At 32.7% G+C, this 24,426-nt stretch overlaps 1 protein-coding gene across 1 annotated transcript; it reads right to left on the bottom strand.

The window, feature by feature from the left end:
* Window positions 1–209: 209 nt before the first annotated feature.
* LOC149575256 (violaxanthin de-epoxidase, chloroplastic-like) lies at window positions 210–16,342 on the bottom strand. The gene is made up of 5 exons (XM_089812194.1): window positions 16,314–16,342; window positions 8,618–9,122; window positions 5,894–5,990; window positions 5,339–5,730; window positions 210–644 (listed from the first exon to the last, which is right to left on the bottom strand). The coding sequence occupies exons 2-5, from the start codon at window positions 9,103–9,105 to the stop codon at window positions 317–319; spliced, it is 1,305 nt and encodes a 434-aa protein (XP_089668320.1). The 5' UTR covers window positions 9,106–9,122; window positions 16,314–16,342; the 3' UTR covers window positions 210–316.
* Window positions 16,343–24,426: the final 8,084 nt, after the last annotated feature.

Raw genomic sequence — 24,426 nt, forward strand, 5'->3', positions numbered from 1 at the left:
TACCTCCATTGGAAACAAGATTCATTTATCAATTAGATAAATGAAATAAGTTGTCACCATAATATACTAACTATAGAATCACTCAGTGCAATATTATCTATTGTTTATATCAATAAACACTTATAGTAATGACCATATAATTAACCAAGAAGGTCATCACATATATCTACATAAACAAGTCATACATCATGTGGGCCAACACAAGCAAGTAATATAAGTAGGTCATGGTAGAACACCTCATTTATTTTTAAATTCTAATTTTTTTAAATGAATCATTTCTAGTTTCTCTATTCAATTTATGAATTTGTACAATCATTTATGACTTTTCAATGATTTTAGCTTCCTTCTCTAGTTCTTCTACTTCCTTTGCAATTGCTTGTCCACCCTCCTTAATCTTTTTCTCTAATCTAGCTAATAAAGGAACTTCAGGGCCACATGTATTATCTATTCTTTTGAACTTTTTGAAGTCTAGTCCCACCCTTAGAGAAGCATTTTCTAATTCAGTGATGATGCTTGAAGGAAAACTTGGTGTTCGGGTGTAAACAATAGCACCTGAATAGCCTTCCCAAGCATCATTTTTTCCTTGATAATAAATGAATATATAATCATTTGGTTTATTTTCTATATTAGATGAAAGTATATACCTGCAAAATATTTCGTAAAAGTATTAGTACCAATTCCAAATGTTGATAACACCACTATATAAAATATTATGAGAACAATTAGAGATCTTTTGGGTCAAATTATAATCTAATTGACATCAATGAGACAATTATAATTGTATATTGATATAATATCTATTATATCATTGTCATATCTTTTCATAATAAAATCATATACATAATTTTCCCTTTTACATGATATTCTCATAGTCGCAATTTTTTTATATACTTTAACTTAATTAATAACTTATAATATTAGAAATCTAAAAAAGAATTACTAACATTATGTATTCACAAAACTAAATTATAATATTTTCTACTAGATTTGAGAAAAGCAATATTTTATGCCAATCACATCATTGCCATTTTATTTTACATAACAAAGATACAACTATTAATCCATATAATATAATAAATAATGTTTAATCCATCTTATGTTGTTTATATGTTTTAAATAAAAATAGAGAACATACTTAAGTAAAAGATAAAGAAGGAAGCTAATATTCCACAACATAAAGAAATAAAATAAAAGGAGGTGTTCGATGGATCCAACATGCTTTGAATTTAAATGAATTTTATAATAGAAGTACATTGCACAAGTCACAATGCTCCATTGACAAGGGATGCATTTGAGTTTGTCAAGGATTGATGATTTTAAATTTTTAATCAAAATAGTGTGTGTATGTACACACGTGCACGTCTAAAATTTCATTGGAGATAAACTACTATTCAAGTAGCCTTTTTAAAATGTGATGGTGAAAAGTACATATCAACACCCCTAGTTTGACTACAAAGTCTTTTAGGGCCCGTTTGGTGAGCGGAATAGGAATATGTATTCTGGAATACGTATTCCAAAAATTGTGAATTCCTTGTTTGGATGCACCAAAACGGGATTGGAATACGAAGCAAAAATGGAATACGTATTCCATTTTTGGCCCAAAAATGGGGTTTTGCAATTCCACCAAAATAGGTGGTATTGGAATACGTATTCCTATTCCATTTTTTTTAATTTTAGAAAACATAAATTTTCTGGTCCGCGAATTCCCATCAAATATTCGCTGAACCAAACGGAGAACAGGAATATGTTCTATTCCAGAATACGTATTCCGGAATACGTATTCCTATTCCGCTCACCAAACGGGCCCTTATGTAATAACGTCCATCAATGGCGTATTCTTAAGTGAAGTTTTTTCTTATGACCTTTTCTCATCTTGTCCCTAAAAAAAAAATTTCAATTAGTAGATCTCCCATTGTCACCTATGAAAATGTAGATTTATGTGGTCTAGTATTTTCTCTAATAACATTACTTATTCATTTGTAAGAGATAAAAAAATCACTATAACATTGAATGAGATTATAGAATATGTTGCTTGCATCGTTAACTTTTATCTTCATAATAACCATACTACATTCTTGCTTAGTGCCTTTCAATCTTGATTCATCATCATTGAATGGACACCTATGGACATGATTGGAAAAACATGACCCTCTTTTGCCAAGTTTTATATGTTGTCTATATACATTATCTCCCTTCTACCATAGGCACAACCAGATCTAAGATGGGCAAGTTCCAGTAATTAGATTTTAGCCAATTCATTTTTGTGGACCTTAGATTCAATTTTGTGTTACATTAATGTTTGAAGTACACCTAATAGTTTTGTTAACGCAAACTTCACCCACACCATATGATAATCATTTTATATATTCTAAGATAGTCATTCAATTGAACAAGCTAGCATTTAGTACACAAGTGAATGAAATCCTATCATCTTCACCACTATAGTCCACTCAAGGATTATTGGTAAATATCATGTTTAATTAATTTAAATATTTCAATCCCATCTTAAATCTAAATTTAATGATAAGTAAGAGACATTTTAAACAAGTACTCAAATTATGATATTGCTATGAGGATTGTAGTTTTTGAGTCAAACTCATCGACCCGGTTTGCATAAGGAGTCCTTTCATAATAACTAAGGTCTCATGAGAATGAATGGAAGAGTAGCTTTTGAATCAAACTCATTGATCCATGTTGCATCAATAGTAATTTACAATAACCCTCCTCTTGTGAAAATAAATAAGATACACTCATTAAAAGTGTTGGAAAAAAAAAAAAACATTATTTCTACTCTATTTATTGTCTAAGATATAATTCTTAATGTTTTTTTAAGAGGGGTCTCGCAAGACCTAATATGATACATTATAATTTTTTCGTCATAGCCTACGTAACTCAAAGAAATATTGTTAAAAACTTAAATTTTACAGGATATTTAGAGGTTTCAAATGATTGTGGTGACTAACTACAAATCGCTAGTTTTGCTCTGCCTCCCGCCATAGCAGAGATGTGAAGCATCTGGTAAAGCTCGAAACATAATCTACCATGACGGGACGATTTGCTTTGCACAATCAGATTCTGAATAAGGGATCATGAAGAAGGCGGCCTCCATTGTGTTTGAAATTTTCCAAGGTTAGTACCTGAGACATTGGTCTCAAAAAGAGTAGCCATTCGTAGAAAAGATAGTGTTACAGTTTCAGAATTTTGAGCATGATGTGTGGATTCCTGGTATTGTATTTTTTTTTAATACATTTTTTATGGCATTCCATGCTTCTGCATTATTTTAAGCTTGTTAAGCATTGGACTCTGTATTTGGGGCGTTAGGTATTGCGTACTTAAAACCATGCAAGATTCTATGGAACATTGGAAATCCCTATAATTTTTAAGTATGGAATTTCATGTTCGGGGTCTTCCATCGCAAAGAAACTTGCCTGGTACTAAGATTTCAGTAACCTATTGTTGCCTAAGTTACGTCAAAGAGAAATGTGGTTACTGAAGGCAACCAGAATTTGGTATAAGGGTTTCATATCGACGATATGAGTGTCTTGAAACTTGGAAGCACCATGAAGTACTATAATACCAAAAATCCTAAGCCAATTTTTTAAGGTTTTTTTTCCAGATGCATGAAATACTCTAGCAGAATAGAATCCATAACTAAATCAGTCCTTTCAACATAATATAATTTGATTCCAAGGAAACTAGGTCGAAGTATAAGGTCTTCCAAATCCACTTAAGTAATGTGATTTGAGGAGGACTTATTCTGTATACAATTTCACCATAGGTACCAAGTATGGGAGACACAAGATGCACTAACCAGGCACCTAAGATGCATTCATGTATTGGAATACAAGATCGTATTTAAATCTGTGTTCGCACACATATAAAAACATAGAACTGTAAGACTAAGAAACAGAACATAAAATTGCAACTTTGCTAAAGAGAGAAAATTGAGAATAGTTGAGCTGAATCTATAAATATGATGATGAGTTATAGCATGAAGTATAAGATTCAAAAAGTTGAAAAAAATGCAGTAAATGAAAGAGTATATATAGAAAATATGGAAAGGAAAAGACTCACAAAAATGAATCAATAAATTGTATGCAGAGGAAAATTATTATAGTGAAGTACATAATCTGAAAAAGTGCCCTTTAAGAGAATTATCGGGATAAACCTAAGAAATTTAAATAATTACATAACCATAGGTAACCACTAATGCTCAGGTTTCTTTGTTGGTAAATGGCAAAAAATGCTTTAAATGAAGTGTATCCATGCAGATAGTTTTATAGACTTCTTAAACACTTTTCTTTCCAGAATGAGTAGACAATGCTTTAAAGATGACTGCGCATACTTATCATAGTTTTGATATAATGGTGGGAGGATAGGATGTTTTTACGCTTAATGCATCAGTGATATGGTCGATTTTATAATAGTGATGGATAGCCAGGTATATGTATTTGTAGACTGCTCATGTGTTATCCCTCTACAATGTTATGGATTTCAATTCCAACACAAGTGGAATAAGCGGATATACAAATGTTGGTCGGTAGATTTTTATAAACACGTGCTAACTTGGTAAGAGTGGAAGATTTTCTGCATTTTCTGCATTCACATGTTTAATGTTCGATATGCACATGGGTATCATGCAATCAAGAGAACATTTATATTGTAATGGTTGCGATAATTTGTTTTCAATATCAGCTAATACTTACAAGGGGCTGACTCCACAAATATGCAGGCAGACTGCTCATGTGTTTTCCCTTTACAATGTTCTGGATTTCAATTCCAATACAAAGGGAATAATTGGATATCTAAGATCTTCAAACTAGAAAGCCGAGTTCTGATATATTGTTATCCATTACTATGCATTTGAAATGCAAGAATGCTGAAGAAAACAGGAGCCCTCACATTCCGATCCATTTAAGGCTTTAGGCCTTTTAATGAATATCTGTTTGAAAACAAATTATGCAAGAATGTGCATGTCGTCTAGTGGTTGGTCTGAATTCAGTGCCACAGTTATTACCAGTAATGCATGTATCTAATGTTGACCTATCTATGGTAAGGTCTATAATCAAATGTGGTCCATTTCATAGTATAGGAATGAAGATCATTTTTTGGGTTTTTACTTTATCATACAAATTTATTATGAAGAAAAATATTACCTATTGGGCAAAACTAATTAGGGATGCATCCTTTTTTTAACAGTCCACAATTGTATAGGCAAATAATAGCTAAATGAATAAAATATAAAATATATTTTCATTGGTAACTACAGTTAATTAGGTACGGATGGTAAGGAAATTTTTAGGAGATATTGTGTACATGTAAAGATAAAGTGACATACCAGTCGTCCTGATAATGAAGATAGTTGTTATCATGGTTGTAGAGAATCCCAAGCTGAGAGGAGTCTTGCACAAATCTCTGAATAGCATGACGAGTGAAGAAACCACCATCGGGGGTTGATATTCTCCATGACAACTTTCCTAGAAGATTTCTTGATGTGGGATAAAATTCATGCACCTGACAATCATAGGTATCAAACAGCGGATTCAAGCCCCCACTTATGTACCACTTTCCTCTGAAATCAGCAACATTGAACCCTTTAACAAGAGCAGAAGGATCTGGAGCAGGGGACTCCCCTTCACCTTTTTTCCTAGGGACACATTTTTTTCGTGACAATGCACATTGATTAAAGTGGGTAACAGCATCGTTTTCAAAAAGATCTCCACATTTGATCTGTAAACAGATTTCAATCCTTGAAATTAATACTGTAATTCTAAATTTTCTAAGAATACAAGAACTATACTATTGTGCATGCACAATGCTAGCTGATAAACTTCTATCTCTGTTATACATTTCATTTAAGGAAGACAATGGGAAGTGGGGAGGAGAGAGATACCTGACATGCTGTCTCATCAGGACGATTATTACAGATTTCGATGCAAGCAACATTTGCTGCACATGCTGGGTTAGCCATGCAGTTTACCAATTCTTCTCTACAAAAGGACATAATCAATATTAAAAAAGGTTTTGAATTTAATTACAGCAATAAAAAGGCAACTAAGCATATGGAGCTTGGAAACTGCCTTTGGAACAAAATAAAAACATGTAAAATGGAAATACATTGTAATGGCATAAACAATTGACGTTAATGATATCTTCTAGGGTGGTTTTCATATGAGCATAGGAGTGCAGAAAAAGTTTGAAGAATCAATGTATATGTTTTTCATCTTTCCAGTTGAGATGTCATTCTTTGATCTTATTAATGGGGTTATGATGATTGGTCATATCTCATTAAAGATATGGTAAACTGCATTTGGGATGAAAGAAACATCTTGGTTCACATATTGCCATTTTATGATTGACTACCTTCACGTAAAATGTTCAGTAAAACTGAAAAGTATTTTGAACTCTCTAGTTCCTTGCTGACTTTAAAGATATCTCGTAGGGTGCTTCCATATGAACCTAGGCAGGCAGAACAAGTTTGAAGAATAAATATATATATGTTTTTTTTATCTTTTCAGTTGAGATGCTATTTTTTGATTTTCTTTGAATGGGGCTATGGTGGTTGGTAAGGAAACCAGTGTGTTATAAGTAGAAGAATATTAGTGAATGCAAACAATTGTATACACGAAAATTGTCCAAGTTAAAAAGGTTTGTGAATACAATTGTTTCCATTAAAAAGAAAAGCTTTTGAACTAAAATATTCAGTTGCATCAAATTAATTTACTATTTTACTTCATTTGGTTATTTAGAGATTGCATGGACCCCTGACATAAAGTGATTTGCACACATTCTTTCCTAAAAGATTATTATTACTAACCTATCAGCACCTTTGAGATTCCTTGTCATGCAATTTGACAATTTTTAGACTTGTAAAAGAATATTGCAATTTGTATGGGTGTTTGGAAGAAGCATAGGCATGGTGTAAAAGACTTGGGGAATCGTAGGGATGAGCCATAAAACAGTTCTCCATGACAGGTCATGGTGAGCTGGACTGGTCCTAATGCAATCATGATAGAACATTTACAAGAACGGCAGCAAAGAGATGGGTGTACCTGATGATGGAACTTATCAATAACCAGACTGAACTTGTCTGTAGAGCATCACTGATGTCTTCGGTCATGATCAAATTCATCTCCTATAAGATGGAAATGAAAACCAATCACCCAGATTGGAAGTCAGAGTTATTGATAGATCAGCGGTTAAGCTGGTTTCTGATTTGGAGCTTTTACTGCTGAGTTTTAAGTATCATCCGGTTAAATGAGATCTCACCTTATTAGTATTTTAGAAGATCAGCTTCTTCTCATATCAACATTATGTTCCATTGAACATCTAATCTGAAGTGATTTCCTAGGATATAAAGAGTTAAATGTGGAGGCCTACTCTTTAACCAAAATCAGTGCCCATTAAAGCAAATGATATTTTGGGAATGAATAGGAAGAGTCTGACTTATGATTGAGACCAATCAGATCACTCATACCCAATGTAGCTCAATGTATTCATCCCCTGTTTATTGGGATTTTCATAATAAATATATCACAATAGATTTTCAAGTAGTACTTATATAAACAAACCCATATTTAAAATGTGTGTACTTGTGAATTGAACCCTCCTTTATTATTTGGCATATCTGGTTGGAAAGGAACTGTTGTATCTTTAAGGATGAGTTTTTAGAGGTTCCTCACTTATGGTGGAAAATTCTCCATTCTTTGGGGGAAACTGTTTCTACAAAATGTGACACTTCTGAGGCCATGGAACCAGGAGAGGATATTTTTAATAATCGTCTCAATATTCCCCCCACATGGAAAACTGCTAAGAAAGATGTGTAGACATCCCTTGTGAAAGATAAATAGGGTGGGGAAGTGGAGTGCCCCTCCGCAGGGTATTCTTAAAATCAACATGGATGGGTCTTCCAAGGGAAATCCTAGCCCTATTGGCATTGGTGGTGTTGGTAGAGATAGTAAGGGGGATGTCTAGTTTGTGTTTTCTATTTATAAAGGTCATCACACTAACAACTTGATGGAGGCCATAGCTATTTTGTATTTTGTGACCTTGGCTGGAGAAGGCTTATCTATGAATCTGACTCACAAGTGGTGATACGTCTATTGTATCAGCAACATTCTGAAGTTGTTAGTTGGAAGTTAGCTTTGACGACTAGATTCATAATTTGTGTACTTCTTTGGAGTCTGTTACTTTCACTCATATTCCCAGGGAATGGAATAGTGCTGCTGATTGTTTGGTGAAGTGGGCTTTTGACCATATGTGTAATTGGAACTTTGTTGATAAGACTCAACTTTCGATGGGCTTGGCCCATCAACTTGATCACTTGGTTGATCTTGACAGGGCTGTCTGATGCCCTTTCTCTATTTGTTCTTGTTTCTCTTTCAGCTTAAATAAATTTTCACCCCTCCTTTATTTCAAGTACATTTTATCAGCATTTCTTTTTCTTATGCATGTTGATAATGAACTACACATATAATTTCAATGTATAATCTTTTATCAAAAGATGACCAGCTAAACGACATCAACATGCAAAAGATAAACAGATTTCTGAAATCGAAATTTTATTACAGAAAAAGAAAAAACCCATTTTTATGATATTTAGGGCATTGTGTGATACCTGCACTCTTTCAGCAAACAGCCATATATCTTGGGCCCCCCATCATCAGCATAAGAAGGCAGACCAAACAAAAGAATCCATGAAACAAAAAATGTTGCCATTGTTGATTGAGTGCTGTATTTAGAGCTAGCATCTTTAAGCCATGCTTTAATATTATTAGTACCCTTCAAGACCAATCGAATTGTCCTTTGTCTGGTCCATCTACCAATTACAATGTTTGCTTGATCTGCAAGAAGGTCTACCTGAGAACATACTTTTGTTTTTTGTGCACCACAAACAAGCAATTTTCTTTTGGTTGGATAATTTTGTTCACAGATTGCAAATTGAAGAAGAGGATACTTAGGACATGGTTTATTCCTGATCCGGATCCAGCAATAAAAGGCTATATCTCTAAATCTGACGTTGCTTGTCAGAACAGAGTCGTTTGAACTTTTCATGATATACTTACTCTGGTATAACACAGACATTGAGACTGGAGATAAGGCCATAGTATCAAATGGATCACCTGCACATAACCAAAGAAGGATGTTCGTTAAGCCACCCAACCATGCCCTGGCAAGCTGATGTATTCCTTAGAAGTCACAAATTCTAACTAAAGTGGCTTCAACTTGGTGTTTTACAATTTTATTGAGGAATTATGCCATTCCAACCATAAAATTAGAATATGAATTAAATATACAGTAGTAATGTAACTACAAATAGCAACCTTTTTAGAGTTGGAGTACCAGTATATGAAGAATGGTGGATTTCTTTTGCACCCGACAAATATCTTATACCCATTATTTGAGTTTGAGGAAATTGGAGTTAATACAGAAGGAACAATTAATAAAATTTCCATATGGAAAAGAGAATGCCATATGATGGGAACGTTGCAGGAAAATTGAAGGACAAGGTGTGCTAGAATGTATCACCATATTCAGGAAGAAAACAATCAAATTGAACTTAGACACAAAATTTTATATAATTGAAGCATGGTGATCAAGTTCCATTGGATGACTATATCGTTATCGACCATGGATAATACATGTTTTTAAGCTCACTGAATAAAGACTTAAAATCTTCTAAGGGACATCCAAGCCTAAGGGGGAAATAGTTGGAGAATTCAACACAACTAGTTGCAAGGATAAATATGCTAAGAATCATTACAGACGCACCAATTACAAATGTTGGAAACTGTCCCTAAATAAGAGTGTGAAAGGGAAGGTCATGACCATTTTAGTTGAAGGTAAATACGTTGGAAGTAGCTCCAATGTATAAACATCATGTCGCACTTAAGTTTAAATGTAGTTATGTTGAAGTAGTAAAGAGGACCGTGGTAGAGGTGAATTAACTAAAAATCATTTAAAATTCAGATCAGGACAGAGCTTGACACTCTCTTCAGCTCATGTTCCCAAGAAGTTTTGATTTCACAAGAATTAGATAATAAGTTTAGCTTGGAGCGTATAGCTATCCACACTCGTCAGGTTGGGTGAAGAAAGGAGTTGAAGTTTAAGGTAACATGCAATTCAATGTATAGTTCAATGTTAATGGATGTTATATTCAAGAAGTAGAAGTAGATGTTGGCCTATTTGATGCTTGTAGTATGGTTTTGGTAGCTCATACATGTATGAGATGGATACAGCATTTGTGAGGAGACAATATAATTACTAATCGGTCAAGGATGGAGAGACCTTTGCCTTTAAATTGTACAGAGGAAAGTTCAATATTTCTTTGGCAAGTGCTAAACAAGCCAAGAAACTCATTAATGTAAAAAAATTCTGCTTTTCTTCTTTTGAGAGATTAAAATGAAATCAAAATAGTAGAATAGAAAGTTTCTTATAATCTGTGAACCACCAAAGAACGAAAGCAAATAGAATTGTGGTCCCTTATGGAGGTTCACAGTTTTATAAGATTCTAAAGGTAGACCATTGAGAGGTAGGACAATCCACTTCAGAGGTAAACAAATTGCAGTTGTAATGCAAAAATTGTTGGATCAAGAAGTCCTGTACCCATTTACATTTTACTAGTTCTCTTCTTGTTGTTGTGCCAAAGAAACACGTAATATTATGGGCATGTAGAGAATCGTAGAGTCTTAAACAAGAGATTGCAATCAAGAACCTTTACATTTATAAATTTTGAGGTTTTATCTAGATTGCTACTTTTGCTGTTTACGCTTCTAGATTTTTAAGATTTCATTCACAATGTTACATTTTTTGGATCAGATTTCTAGAAACTGTTAATGTAGGTTTCTTATCTCATTTCATTTAATTAGGCGGTAATGTATTTTCCTGCACATTAAGCTTTGCTTGCCTTGGAGTGAATCACGGGGATTGACTTGTCAGCATCATTTATGTGAGTTAGTCCTTCCCTTTTTGTAGATTCATATGTTACACTTCCTATTAGTTGTATTTCCCACTTCTTACTCTCACATATCTTAGTTGTCAACATTGTTTATAGGAGTTGGCATTTCTCATTCTTTAGATTTTTATGCTACACTTCCTATTGGCTGTATTTCCCACTTCCTTAGTCTCAGGTATCTTATATATGCTAAAATTTTATTTATTGCACAGTAGGGCATAACATTGCATAACATGGTGTGGACATTTTAGATTTTGCAACTAGCATTTTGCATTTCTTAAATTACTAGTATTTGAATTTTGTCTCTTGATTAGTAATCTTGTGGCCATCCTTAATATCCCATGTCTTGGTTATTTCTTATTCTTGCAAAATGCACATGGAATTAATGTCAGTGTGTTTAGGTTTGTCCATTTTCTGTATATTTTACTTGAGTACTATGATCTTAGGTGTTGGGAGGTGAGCTGTTTGTGGTGGACAATGCAGCGTTTCTAACTCATGTTTAGAGGGCTTAAGGAAACTAGTTTTGGCTTTCATTGTTCTTAGAACAAACTTTGGAAGCTAGGTTATGATTGATTTTCTAGGTGCTTGATTTGCATTGAATTCTGTAGTTTGCATGTGTTTTGGGGCATTTTGATGAGTTTTTGAGTGCATTGTCCAGTTTCGAAGCATTGGAAACATTAACTCACTATATATTTGTGAGATCAAAGCATTTGGCTTTGAGGCTCATAGAGGTCTTTGTTTTTTTCTCAATTTGCATGTTTACTCAAATTTGTACCATACAAGCACTCTTGCATTTTTCAAGGAAAATTTTGTTCTCTTTTTTTCATTTGAGGCTTCTACTTGCATGCTTTAAGTTTTCTTGTTGCATAGTACAATGTTTATTCTATGGAGAAGGCATTCTTCATATTCTCCGATAGGTCACATCCATTTTGGCATCATTAGCTCCATCCATCTTTCCTTACATCTTGTCTAGTCCATTCAAATAATAGTCTTATTCAGCCTTATTTTCAAAATTTTATTAATACATTTAAAATTTCCCTTTGTACTTATGTAATTGATGTATGTTATTTATGCGATCAAATAACTTTCTATTTCATGATGTTATTGTGTCTTTAAGCTTTATTCAATAATGGGTGCATGGAATTTATTTAAATGCTAAAAACTCTCAAGATTTCAAGGGTTTTGTCACTTTGCCAAGTCATTGCCTAGTCCAAGCCGGGTCACGTGTCAAGTTACCCTTGCCGAGTCTGAGCCGGGTCCAAGTCTCGTTACTTTGGATTAGAAGGACATGACAGCGAAAAAGAGTAAGACTCTCATGCTAAGCTGATTACTTCATGTGAAAAATTAGAGTCTTCTAACACTAGGTACTGTTTAAAATTATCACTGTCAAGTCAAAAGACAATTATTGCAGAGTAAAACCCTTGCTTGAAAGTTTGAAACTTCTCAAACTAACAAGTTCTACGAAAATATATACACTCTTGAAATAAATCTGGATAGTTACAGTCATTACAGCCAATCAATAATCGAGCACAGCACCGGTCATTACAGCCTAATGCCAAACTTAGTATTACCCAACTAAACTTAGTGAATCCCAGAGGAAAAGCTTTTCCAAGCACTGCTTAGTTGTATTCAACAGGACCCCTGTCTTTAACTAGCTCAATAGATCAAACTCAAATAGACTTTTCCAATCAAAACCCACTTATTTTTAAATGCGTTAGTGCATTTATTAAATGTTCGGAAACGTACCGGACTTTTGTAGAGAGCTCGAAAAACAATCCAGCAACAAAGTTAATGCAAAATAGTGAAATACGTAACCATGGGCTTTATTTACAGACTCAAAAAAACAGCTACGTGGTTGAATCTACAATCATGCAAACTCAACTACTGGCCATGAAACCCATCTATGTCTTTACTCAGAAAACGTGCCGTCCCACAATTCAATGTACGTCGATTTTAGAAGAGATTGCATGGCTCTTCTAAATACAAGTCATTAATGACGTTGTCAAAGGTTTTGCTACCGTTAGATAGTTGCGTACCAGAACGAATGAGAAACTGAGAGTTTTTTATCACTTTGTTGTCATGTGATGGTACGATAAAATTTATTTTTATTACCTTGTTGTTTACTTCCTACATTGAATTGGAGGAATATCTATGATAGAAGGTACATAAGTATATCTATGATTGGGGGGACCCTTGGAGAAGTTTTAAAAACTCATTATTGTCTTGTATGGGAAAAAGGATTGAATCGCAATCCTATAAATACAAGTTTTAACTGCCAAACCATTGACAGGAGTAGGGTGTAATGTAACATTACAACTCTAGTACTAATCAATTCATGTCCGAAAAAATATATGATGCTAGTCTCATTTGACACTTTTTTGTTTCATTTAGTTTTCATGCTAAGAGATAGGGAAACGACTCAGTTGCTGCTTATATTTTTGCCACTTCAAAAAGTTCAATTACTGTTCATAAGAAGCCTCAAAAAATGATAGTACATGTATTAATAGACGATCATACATGTACTAATAGTTGATCATTTTTTAACTTTCTTGGTTACTGATAAGTCCATTTGTGAAAAAAATACTATTTTTTGGGTGAGCAGCTATTGGGGGTGAACATAACAAGTTCTAGGGAACGTTTTGACATGACATTTTTTGACCACTTTGCACTCTACAATTTCTACAGAGAGCTTCGTAAATACGGAGATGTCACCTACAAAGATTCAGCGAAAAAATTGAGAAGAGCTTATTGAGTGCCTTCCCCTACAACCATCTCTAAAATTGCCAATATTTATCCACAAATTTTCTAATAGTCTTTCAGAAATTGTCACTATTAGAAGTAGAAATAGATGTGTTAATACCTCTAAAATTGCCAATATTAATGTACAAATATCGTAGCAATTGCTCAAAAGATTTTTACTAAAATATCTAACTACTAATCAACGATATATTTATTATTGAACTTTTAGTTATCTTTTTTTCACGTCTTTATAAATAATGCTGATAGCCATTCTACTATAGCAGAAAGGGTGGAGTGGGATGGTGTGTGTTAATGTTAACATTTATTTTTTAGATTAAATTTGACAACCATCTATACTTCAAAATTTTAATATTTATTATACATAAAATATACTTTCAAAAACAATTTAATAAACACCACATAAAAATTTCGTTAAAAAATAAATAGAATACAATGAAATATAAATATTTTATAGAAGTAGTAAATTAAATTTTAATCATTTTATAATAGATATCTATTGACATTTTTTAACATAGATTTATTTGACACATCTTTATTAGTTAATAATTAAAATTTTTCTTTAATAAATAATAAATAATAATTAAAACACTAATGAAAACTAATACTCTTCTCCTACAGGATATCTAAAATTTATAATTTAAACATAAAAAAGCTATGGAAAATTATCTGGAACTTCAATATGATCTTGTATTTTTAAGTTGAACATTCGTGAAGATATGAATGTGGGAATATAGGTGAGGACATTCCCTTTCCTCATAAGGAGAGAGGTGAATTTGCTGAATGCTCATGTGGCATTCTTTCTGTGGGTCCACTCCAAACAGGTCCCAACCCATGAAGAGAAATATCATAAAACGAAAAACTTTAATGGAATTGAACGGTGAATAAGGTAAGTAGAAGATCTGTTTTGTACTTTGGTCACCAGTGAAACAGTGATTACAAGCATTATACCATTTTTAACGCCATGCCAGATATTTTGGACAACGCAATCTTCTGCAACCTTTTCAAAGAAATTCTGCTGTGCTGCTTTTATTGGATAGGGGCCACCAGGTGGAGTTCAATGGTTGGTATGGTGGTTGTGATAATACATGATTAGAACATGGCTAAAATTGTGAAATATAATTCAGATTGAACATTCTAGAAATTGTCATTTTCAGGAAGAAAGTGTGTATATGTATATCTATATGTATATGGATAGTGTTTTGATTGTATAGGGATTTCGAGAGTGTCAAATCTTTCTGTAAAAAGATAGATGAAACGTAATGGTAAAAGGGTCCCCATCTTATATAAAGAGGAGCAAGCAAAACTTTGGCTGAAGGATGTTTATACCAATTTTCTTAAATGCATCCAGCATTACATTATTGTGATGTAGTTTGTTAGTTCCGGCTATTTAGTAGTTTGATTATATTTTCAATATGCTATCTATTTTAGATAGTGTAGAACTTAAAGTATACTAAATGTACTTTAATAAAGTACCATATTCTTGTTTTGTCTAGGGGATCATCAATATGAGTAAAGTAGTAATAGTCTATCTTGAGAAACTAAAAAGAATTGATTATCATCTTTCTGTACACTTTAAAAATGATTTTTTTTAAAGTATGACTTTCAACACTTTGATTTGAAGGACATGGATGGAACGGAAATTGTTGTAAATTAAAAGGCTTGTTTGAAACTTTTCATATCAAAAAGTTCCACATAGATGTACAAATTCCTAAAATAAATATTAGAACACTTAAAAAGAGTCTTTAGTATATAGACTTTCTCTAATCTTAGATAACTTCCAATAGACATTTATACCCAGTGAAATTACCTATTCTAATTCTTTTAACATTTATAACATTTTAACTATTAAAAATAATTTTCATCAAGAAGAATAAAATATTCATTTGCCTTTACATATTTGTATATTTTGACGACACTGTTTATATATTTAACAATTTGATATCAAACTGAAATGAGTTACAACTGAACTCAACTTTTTCTGAACAACAATCTGACCAAAACATAGCTACTAACTCCCTTAAAACCCATTTCAAGCGAACAATTAAGAGTCTTATTTAATACTTTAATACAACTGAAGTAACAGGTTTCACATTTATTCTATTAGTAAACAATAGAAAAACATATTAACTAATTATTACAGTTGAAGTTGGTTGTATATCCAGAGAACAACCTACGAGTGAAAAAGCTTCTAATACTCTTTAACACCCTATTCAAGCAAACCATATCTCTGTATTGCAGAAATCAGTCTTAAATGTAAGAAAGCTTCTAATACTCTTAACATCCAGTCAAGCAAAACATATTTCTGTATTGCAGAAATCAGTCTTAAATGTAAGAATATTGACGTTAAAAATGTATTGCCTGCTACATTTTATTATTGTTGTTATTCACTGATCTCCTAACTAAACTCAGTGTTGCCCAAAGCAAAAGCTTAAAGCAAATGCTGAAACAGATCTAATTCAAATAAAATGCTGAAACAGATCAAAGTCCAATAAACTCCCCTGCATAAACAAATCAATGGCAGACAAACAAAACCCACTTCTCTCAAATGCATTGTGATAAAATGTGAAATAAGTGCATAATAAAATGGTGGGAAACATACCAGAGTTTTCTTGAGAGCTCCGAATGCAATCCAGCAATAAAGTTGATGCAAAACACGTTACCATGGACTTCATTTATAGACTCAAAATACAGCAACGTGGTTGAACCCACAACCATGCAAAATCAATGACTGGCCATATGAACCCATCGCTTTCTCTGCTCAGAAAAAGTGCCGTGCCACCATTCAATGTATGTCGATTTCACAAGAGATTGCATGTCCTTAATTTTGTTTTCTTCATAAGTCATCAATGACGTTGTCAGAACTCTTGCTACCATTGAATAGTTACGTGCCAGAGTGAATGAGAAACTGAGCTTCTTATCACTTTGTTGTTCAACTTCCTAACGCTGAATTGGGAGATTATTCAGGCACTGTCTCCGGAACAACTTAGTTACATCTTGGTACAAAACATATTGCTAACAAACAATAATAATATGTTAGTAAATTGTATTAATATATTGTTAGAAATTGATAATTGGCAAACACTTACAATTAGCTAACATATATACTAACATATTATCCTTTGTTAGCAATATATTTTTTACTAAGGTGCAAATAAGTTGATACAGTGCCCAACACAAAAATATATAAAAGATAAAAAATTGTTTATTTTTTGTGTCAATGGTACTTTTTGTAGGGAGTACATTTTTCTTGTTTATTTCTTATATTATATTAAAAGTGGAGCAAATGCTTTTGAGGTGGAGCAAAGAATCCATGAAGTTACAAATAGAACCCAATGCAACTACTTAACCATCACAATTTGTCATTATTGGCAAATGTTCTTGTATGCTTCCTACATTGAATTAGCAAAATATGAATAGAAGAAATACTAAAATTAATTCAATATTCTTGTATGCTTCCTACATTGAATTAGCAAAATATGAATAGAAGAAATACTAAAATTAATTCAATGAGGGAACCCTTGAAAAGTTTCTAGTCTTGTATGAAACAAGAATACAATTGCAATCTTAATTGTTTTCACCTTTATTACAAATGCAAAATTGAACTAACACATCAGTGACAAGACTAGGATGTAATGGAACATTACAAGTGGAGTTCTAGTCAATTCATGTCACTTTTAAAAATATATGATTCTTGTCCTATTTGATGCTCTTTTTTCTTTAGTTTTCACACTAAGAGGTAGGGGAAGACACCCAGTAGGGGGGTCCAATGACTGCTATATTATAGATCTTCCTAATTATCGCTTTTAAAAATCCCCCCCCTAAAGTGATAGCACATGTACTAATAGCGATCGCACATGCACTAATTGTTGATCATTTTTAAAGCTTTCTTGGTTACTGGTTGGTAAATTTATGTAATTTTTTTTTTTTTGTGGGCGACTATTGGGGGGGTGTGTGAACATAATGGGTTCTAGACGAATGTTTTAAAATGACACTATTAGACCACCTCACACTTGAGTTTTACAGAGAGCTCCATAAATGCGGAAAAGTTGAAAGGTTAGCTTCAAGCTCTATAGTCACCTACAGAGGTTCATTGAAAAAATTGGCAAATTCCGACATACAATTTAAGAGTTCTAGGTGCGTGAAGTTAGCTTGAGTTGTTACTGGGTCTCTTCTCCTATATATATTTTTTCCTTTTTTGTTTGGTTGTTCTTAGGTAACAACTTTTGACATGCTTGCACTTGATTGTTTGATTTCTTTTTCTTTAATCTACAAAAGAAGAAGAAGAAGATTTATTTGTGATAACGTGTTGTTTATGTCAAAATTAGATGTAATGTAACCTTACAACACAAGAATTAGTTTTTTTGTGACACTTTCTACATTATGATTGTGGGTTTTAATTTTTTTTCTAATTTTTATGTTAAAAAGTGTGAACGTTTTAAGAATATAACAAAACTGCAAATATTAAAATAAATAAATTAAAAAAAAAATCTTAAATAATTAAATATTTTGAAAGAAATACACGTAACAAATATATATAGATAGATAGATAAGTGGATAAAATTAGCTTTATAAAGTATATATATATATATATATATATATATATATATATATATATATATATATATATATATATATATATATATATATATAGTTATTATTGTTAATTTTATGCACTTATATATTCGAAATGCTACATTCAAATTCAACACTTTTTTGTTGTTTCTTTGTGTGACTTAATTTTGTATAACTATTGTTTTCTCTTTTAGATAGTAATGGTGCATACTGTGGGAACTCCATTATGCATTGCAACCATTTCTAATATTTATGTACAATCTTGTAATATTCGGCCAACAATTTTCTCTACTAGAATTGCAAATAGACGCCCTATTAATACATGATATATATTTAAAAAAATTAATTAATTAATTTATTAATATTTACAATTTAAAAGATTAAATTAAAAAAGAATGCGTACACACAAACGAATGATAAGAGATACTCTTCTCTTATATATTGCTTGTAAATGTTCTCTTCCATTTATTTGTGAGCTGAACATGAGAAACCTGTTGAAACTTCTTTTGAAGATTTAAATATGGGAATATACTCGAGGACACTGCTTCCTCACAATGAAGATTTAAATATGGGAATATACTCGAGGACACTGCTTCCTCACAAAGCGAGGTGAGTTTATTGAATGCTCATGTGTGAGGACATCCCAAGAAATATCACTCGAAAAAGATCCCAAGAAATATCACGTACAAAAACAACTGTTCAAGGAATTGAACGGTGAACAAAGTAAGTAGCAGGTCTATTTTGTTTTGTCATTTGTTGCAGTGATCACATGCATTTATGCCATTTTTAGCACACGTTAGATAATCTGAAGTTTGAACTATGCAATCTTTTGCAAACTTCTTTAACGAAATACTGCCGGGCTACTTTTAGAGGAGGGGACCATTAGGTGGGGCTCAATGGTTGGTGCAGTAGGTGTGATAATTCATGTTATAAATTAATATTTATTTAGTATATTCATCAGACTATAACTAAAAATGTGATAGATAAGACTTCAAAATAAACATTTTGGAATTTAATTATTTTTAAGGAGAGAAGTTATAAAGAACATTCATTTTTCATTAATGTTAGTAGGGGTTTGAAAGAGTTTAACTTCTTATATGGTAGATGGATGGATGAAATGAAGTAGGTAAAAGAGTGTTGTTTTTATTCAAAGACTATCAAAAGGTTAGATAAAACACATTTTAACATGTCTCAAGCAAGAGAAGAATATGACAACCAAGATATAGGGGAATAATTGCACTGATTTGAATTGCAAGCAAATCAGGTAGATAAGCTGGATAAAAACACATTTTAACATGTTGTGAACAAGAGAGGATAATAGTAGGGGGTATGCCAATAGGGGTAGGGCCACACAAAATTAAAGAAGCTCGAGGCCATGTCTCTCGCTTGAGCAGTCATCAAATCCAATAGGTAGGGCCCACCCATTGTCAATAGGATGGATATGAGGTATCCGTATCAATCATTCTGTGACACTAGATTCCAGCTTGGAGAAGAGAATACGTTTTTTCGTAGAAAGCTTGACCGCCAAGACTCGTTCTGCTGCTAAACCCTACCCCATATGATCAGGGCACTATTTAGACTTTTTAAGGTCCTTGCTCAATCTTGAGAGACATGGGAGTAATTGGACCAAGTTGCCAAATATTGTTGCAAGCATATAGGAAGTATGAACCACTTGGTGCTATCTACTTGGTTGTAAGCTCCCAGTCCCTTAGACTTGTGTTGTGGTCTCTTGTCAGACATTAATATTATCTTATCTTAAGGTCCCCATTTAGACAATTCCAAGTTAGAAGCGAGTTGACAATAGTAATATTTGGTGTTGAATTGTTGGGTCATTTGTGTTAAACAATTGGGTCATTTGTGTTAAACTATTGAGTCATTTGCAGTGTGTATAAAGGCTAAGAGTTAACATGATTTATGGTTATCAAAAGGTATTGAGTTCATTTAGACTATATAGAATTTAAATTTTAAATAAGAACATGATGGTGTTCTAAGAACAAATGGTATCTTTGTGATTGACTATTAAGGATTCCACGATATTTTCGCCAAATATTTGAAAATTCAAGACATTTTACTAGATAAGATGATGTAGCAAGTTGCATTATGAGTCACACTTCTAGACCTTAGGGATAGATAGATAAGATTCCATATGACATTTCTAAGAAAAATGTAAGTTCTCCAAAATTCCATATAATTCCTAGATTGGCACAAAGTATCACTACACAAAGTTATTAGCTCCATTTCCCTATTGTTCAATAATCCATTCGTATTTCTCTTTAATCAAGTGTAAAAATTATACATCTTTTATATTGATTGTGTGTTGAAATTATGCAATTAATAAAAAAATTAAGTAGTTTTCAACATTAACATTTATCCTTAATATGCTTATTGATACATATATTTAGCCAAGTTTGACAATTACAAATGACAATAGCTTAATAATTACATAACTATATCTAAGTATTTTACTCAAAATATGATCAACATTTTATTAAAATAGTTGCTCTCTCAAATTGTTTAATAATCCACATATTTCTCATTAATCAAGTGTGAAAAATATTGCCATATCTTTTATATTGATTGCTTGTTGAAATTATGCAATAAACAAAAAATTCAATAGTTTTAATTACAATAATTTATCCTTAATATGCTTATTGATGCATATATTTAGCCAAGAGTTTGACAATGCCAAATGACAATAGAATAATCAAATATAAATATTTTCCTCATAAAACAAGATCATAATTGTTTTACAAGAAAGGAGAGATTTGAGATCGATCACCAAAACTTTTATATGTTTATTCTTAATATGTATTTTTAATTAGCCAATAGACAATTATATAGTGAACCTTTTCCTAAAAATGTAATGTTTCCCATGGATAATAAATTGCACATAGTGGAGTAACTTCTAGAGTGAAGCTTGCAACAATCAATGCTATCATTGGCACTTTGTTGACTTATTGTGACACAAATTGACCTCCCAAACAAATTATAATGGTATTCATTGGGCCCATAGTTTACCACATTAGACTTGGAACAAATCTCTCTTGTAAGTGCGAATTCACCAGCCTTATTAGAGACCTCTAATATTATGAAAAATATTTTAAATTCAAATAGGAACTATTTCTTTGTACCTTAGTTCAATGTTGTAGTTTGATCTTATTTATTTTTTAATTTTTAGAAATGAATTCGATGTTGAAAAAAATTATTTAATTGTATATTGTCATTGATGTTACACAAATCTCAAGCTTTAATTGAGCACAGTGTAAGCCAAGCTCAGCAGATTCCAGTATCAGCCAAGCAGAAGTTAGCGTTAACCAAGTTTGGTCGGTCAATGAAGAGAGTTAATGTTAACTGAGTTTACTCGATCAATGAAGAGAGTTAATGTTAATTGAGTTTACTCGATCAATGAAGAGAGTTAATGTTAGCCAAGTTAGGTCGGTCATCAAATGAAGTTTTGTATTAATGGAGTGATCAGTCCAGTGTTAGCCAAATGTCAAGAGATTACTTTTGTTAATTAATTGGTTAATACAAGCCGACCATATAGATGTTAAATGTTTGTATGGAAGGGTATTCGAGTCAACTTGACATTGAGTATCATGTATATGAAAGGTCAAGTTGTGGATTGAATTAAGCAATTGGGAACAATGTAAATGAAGTGAAATGAGAAGGATATCTGATTAAGGACATAGCATCCAAATTACAACATCAAACTGCAAAGAATATTTTGATCAGGGAGGATTAAGAAGTTAAACCAGAACAACAATCTGAATATGCAAAGTCATTTGCTTCAACAATCATGTCAATCATTGTTACTCTCTAACAATTATAGTAGTGAAGAAATCTCTTAACATAGTTGGCTTAACAGTCATTGTGTAAATCTTCTAACAAGGTGACATTTCTTGATTGAAATGTTGAAAAACCTCTAACAAGGTCACTCCTAATAGGATGATTCAAATCCTCTAACAGGGTCACACTTAACCATGTGTTTTGTAACTTTTAATAGGGTTGGCTCCTAATAAGGCTCACTTCAGAAGAGTGAAAAGTTGTAATTAGTTGCATTGGTAGTTTTCCCAAATTGGGTTTTCACGTTAAATCTTGGTGTTAAATATGTTCATGTTACTTGCTCAATGCTTTATGTTTCCGCAACTAAGTTACTAAAGGTTAATAAACATTAATATCTTAAGACTGCTTTGTTAACCGAGTTACATTGAATATCTAGCTATACCCGAGCATAGCAAGGATTTGGTTTATTAAGTGAGAAGTTTTTATTGACATCTAAGGGACTTGGAGTTGTTTTTGTGGTAACTGATTCACCCCTCTCCTCTTAGTTACTTCTTGCATTTCCAACAATTGGTATTAGAGTTGTTGGTGCTTGTAGGAAAGGCTTCAAAGACCTAAGCTAAAGATTAAGATGTCTTACAGAAGAGAGATTCCTAAAGCTTAACTGAGAGAGCTTTTCAGCATGGCAGGATCTGATGAAGCTACATTTGGGAACTATTGGAGATACATGTTTGCACTTCTTTTGAACTAGTATGTGGCATCGCCAAAGCCTTTAACTGTGGATTAGATGGTGGATATGAAGAATCACAATACAATGATGATCGATATTGCTTCATCTCTCAACTATTCTAAATTTGACAAAGTCAAAGATTGTCCTACTTCTTACATGACACGTGAAACAAACTAGAGAAGATCTATGGAGGAGATCTGATAATGTGAAAATAGCCAAAGTAGAAAGTCTAAGAGGCCAGCTTGATCAAATGAAGATGAAAACGTTACTAAATACAATGAAAGAATCATAGCAAGTGTAAGTGCAACTAGAGCTGCAGGAGCAAAAATAGATGATACAACAATAGCCAACAAGGTATTAAGAACTCTTCTTCCTATTTATGCAATTAGAGTTTCAACTATTCAAGACATGGGATGTGATCATAAAAATGATATAACTTTGGATGCACTAGTGGAAAGATTGACTGCTTTTGAGTTGGATAACTTTGATAACTATCTTCCTAACACTAACAACATAGAATGTGCATTCAAAGCCAAACTAACTCTTAGTAGAAAGGGAGGAAACTCAAAAGGAAAAAAAAGATTGATAGTGAAGAAGATGATGATTGGGAGGATGACCTTAAAGCCATTGAAGCCCTCCTTGCAAGAAGATTACCAAAAGGCAAAGGTAAATATAAAGGTAGAATGCCATTTATTTGTTTCTCTTATGGAGAGGTTGGTCACATTGCTGCAAGGTTCCCAAACAAAGAAAACAAAGATGACAGAAAATTCATTAAGTTCAAAGGCAAGAAAGACTTGAAGAACTACAAGGACGACAAAAACAAAGGTAATAGATTTCTTGTAACATTGCTAAAGATTCTGAAGTGATGATGAAGATGAAATGGTATATATTTCTATTAAGGATGAATCAGATAATGAGGAAAATGAAAAGATGACACTTATTTCTAATGTTAGCAAGAATGACATGTGGATAATATACAATGGTTGTTTTCATCACATGACTAGTGAAAAAACCAAGTTTGAACACTTGGAACATTATGATGGTGGAAGTGTTAGATTCAAAAATAATGAACCGTGTTATGTGAAAGGAAAAGGATGCATTGCATTAAGTGATGGAATCAAATGTGACAATGCCTACTGGGTTGAAGGACTAAGGCACAATCTTCTAAGTGTGGCACAACTGAACAACATTAGATACAAGGTAGAATTCATGAATGGGAAAGCGACGTTGTTGGATTGCAAAGGAAACCTAGTTGGGACTGGCAATCAGACTGAAGGTAATCTATTCTATCAAAATCTTACTGAAAGTTCACGCTTTTTGGCACAAGTAGAGGAAAGCTAGCTATGGCATAAAAGAGTGTGTCATGTAAACTTTGATAACCTAGTTACCATAAGAAAGAACAAAAGAGCAACAAGTATTCCAAATTTGAAGAAACTTAATATGGCCATGTGCAAATAATGTCAAATTGGAAAAATGGGCAAAAGTAGGTTCTAAAGTAAGAGTTACTATACAAAAGAAGTCTTGGAACTAGTTCATATAGGTCCTTGTCGACCAATAGGTACAAAAAGCTACAATGGAGACAAATATTTCATTTTGTTTGTTGATAAATATTCTAGGATGATGACACTGA

This window comes from Cupressus sempervirens, chromosome 2 (genome assembly GCF_028749045.1).
Source record: "Cupressus sempervirens isolate cs-2001-9-10 chromosome 2, ASM2874904v1, whole genome shotgun sequence".
NCBI lineage: Eukaryota > Viridiplantae > Streptophyta > Pinopsida > Cupressales > Cupressaceae > Cupressus > Cupressus sempervirens.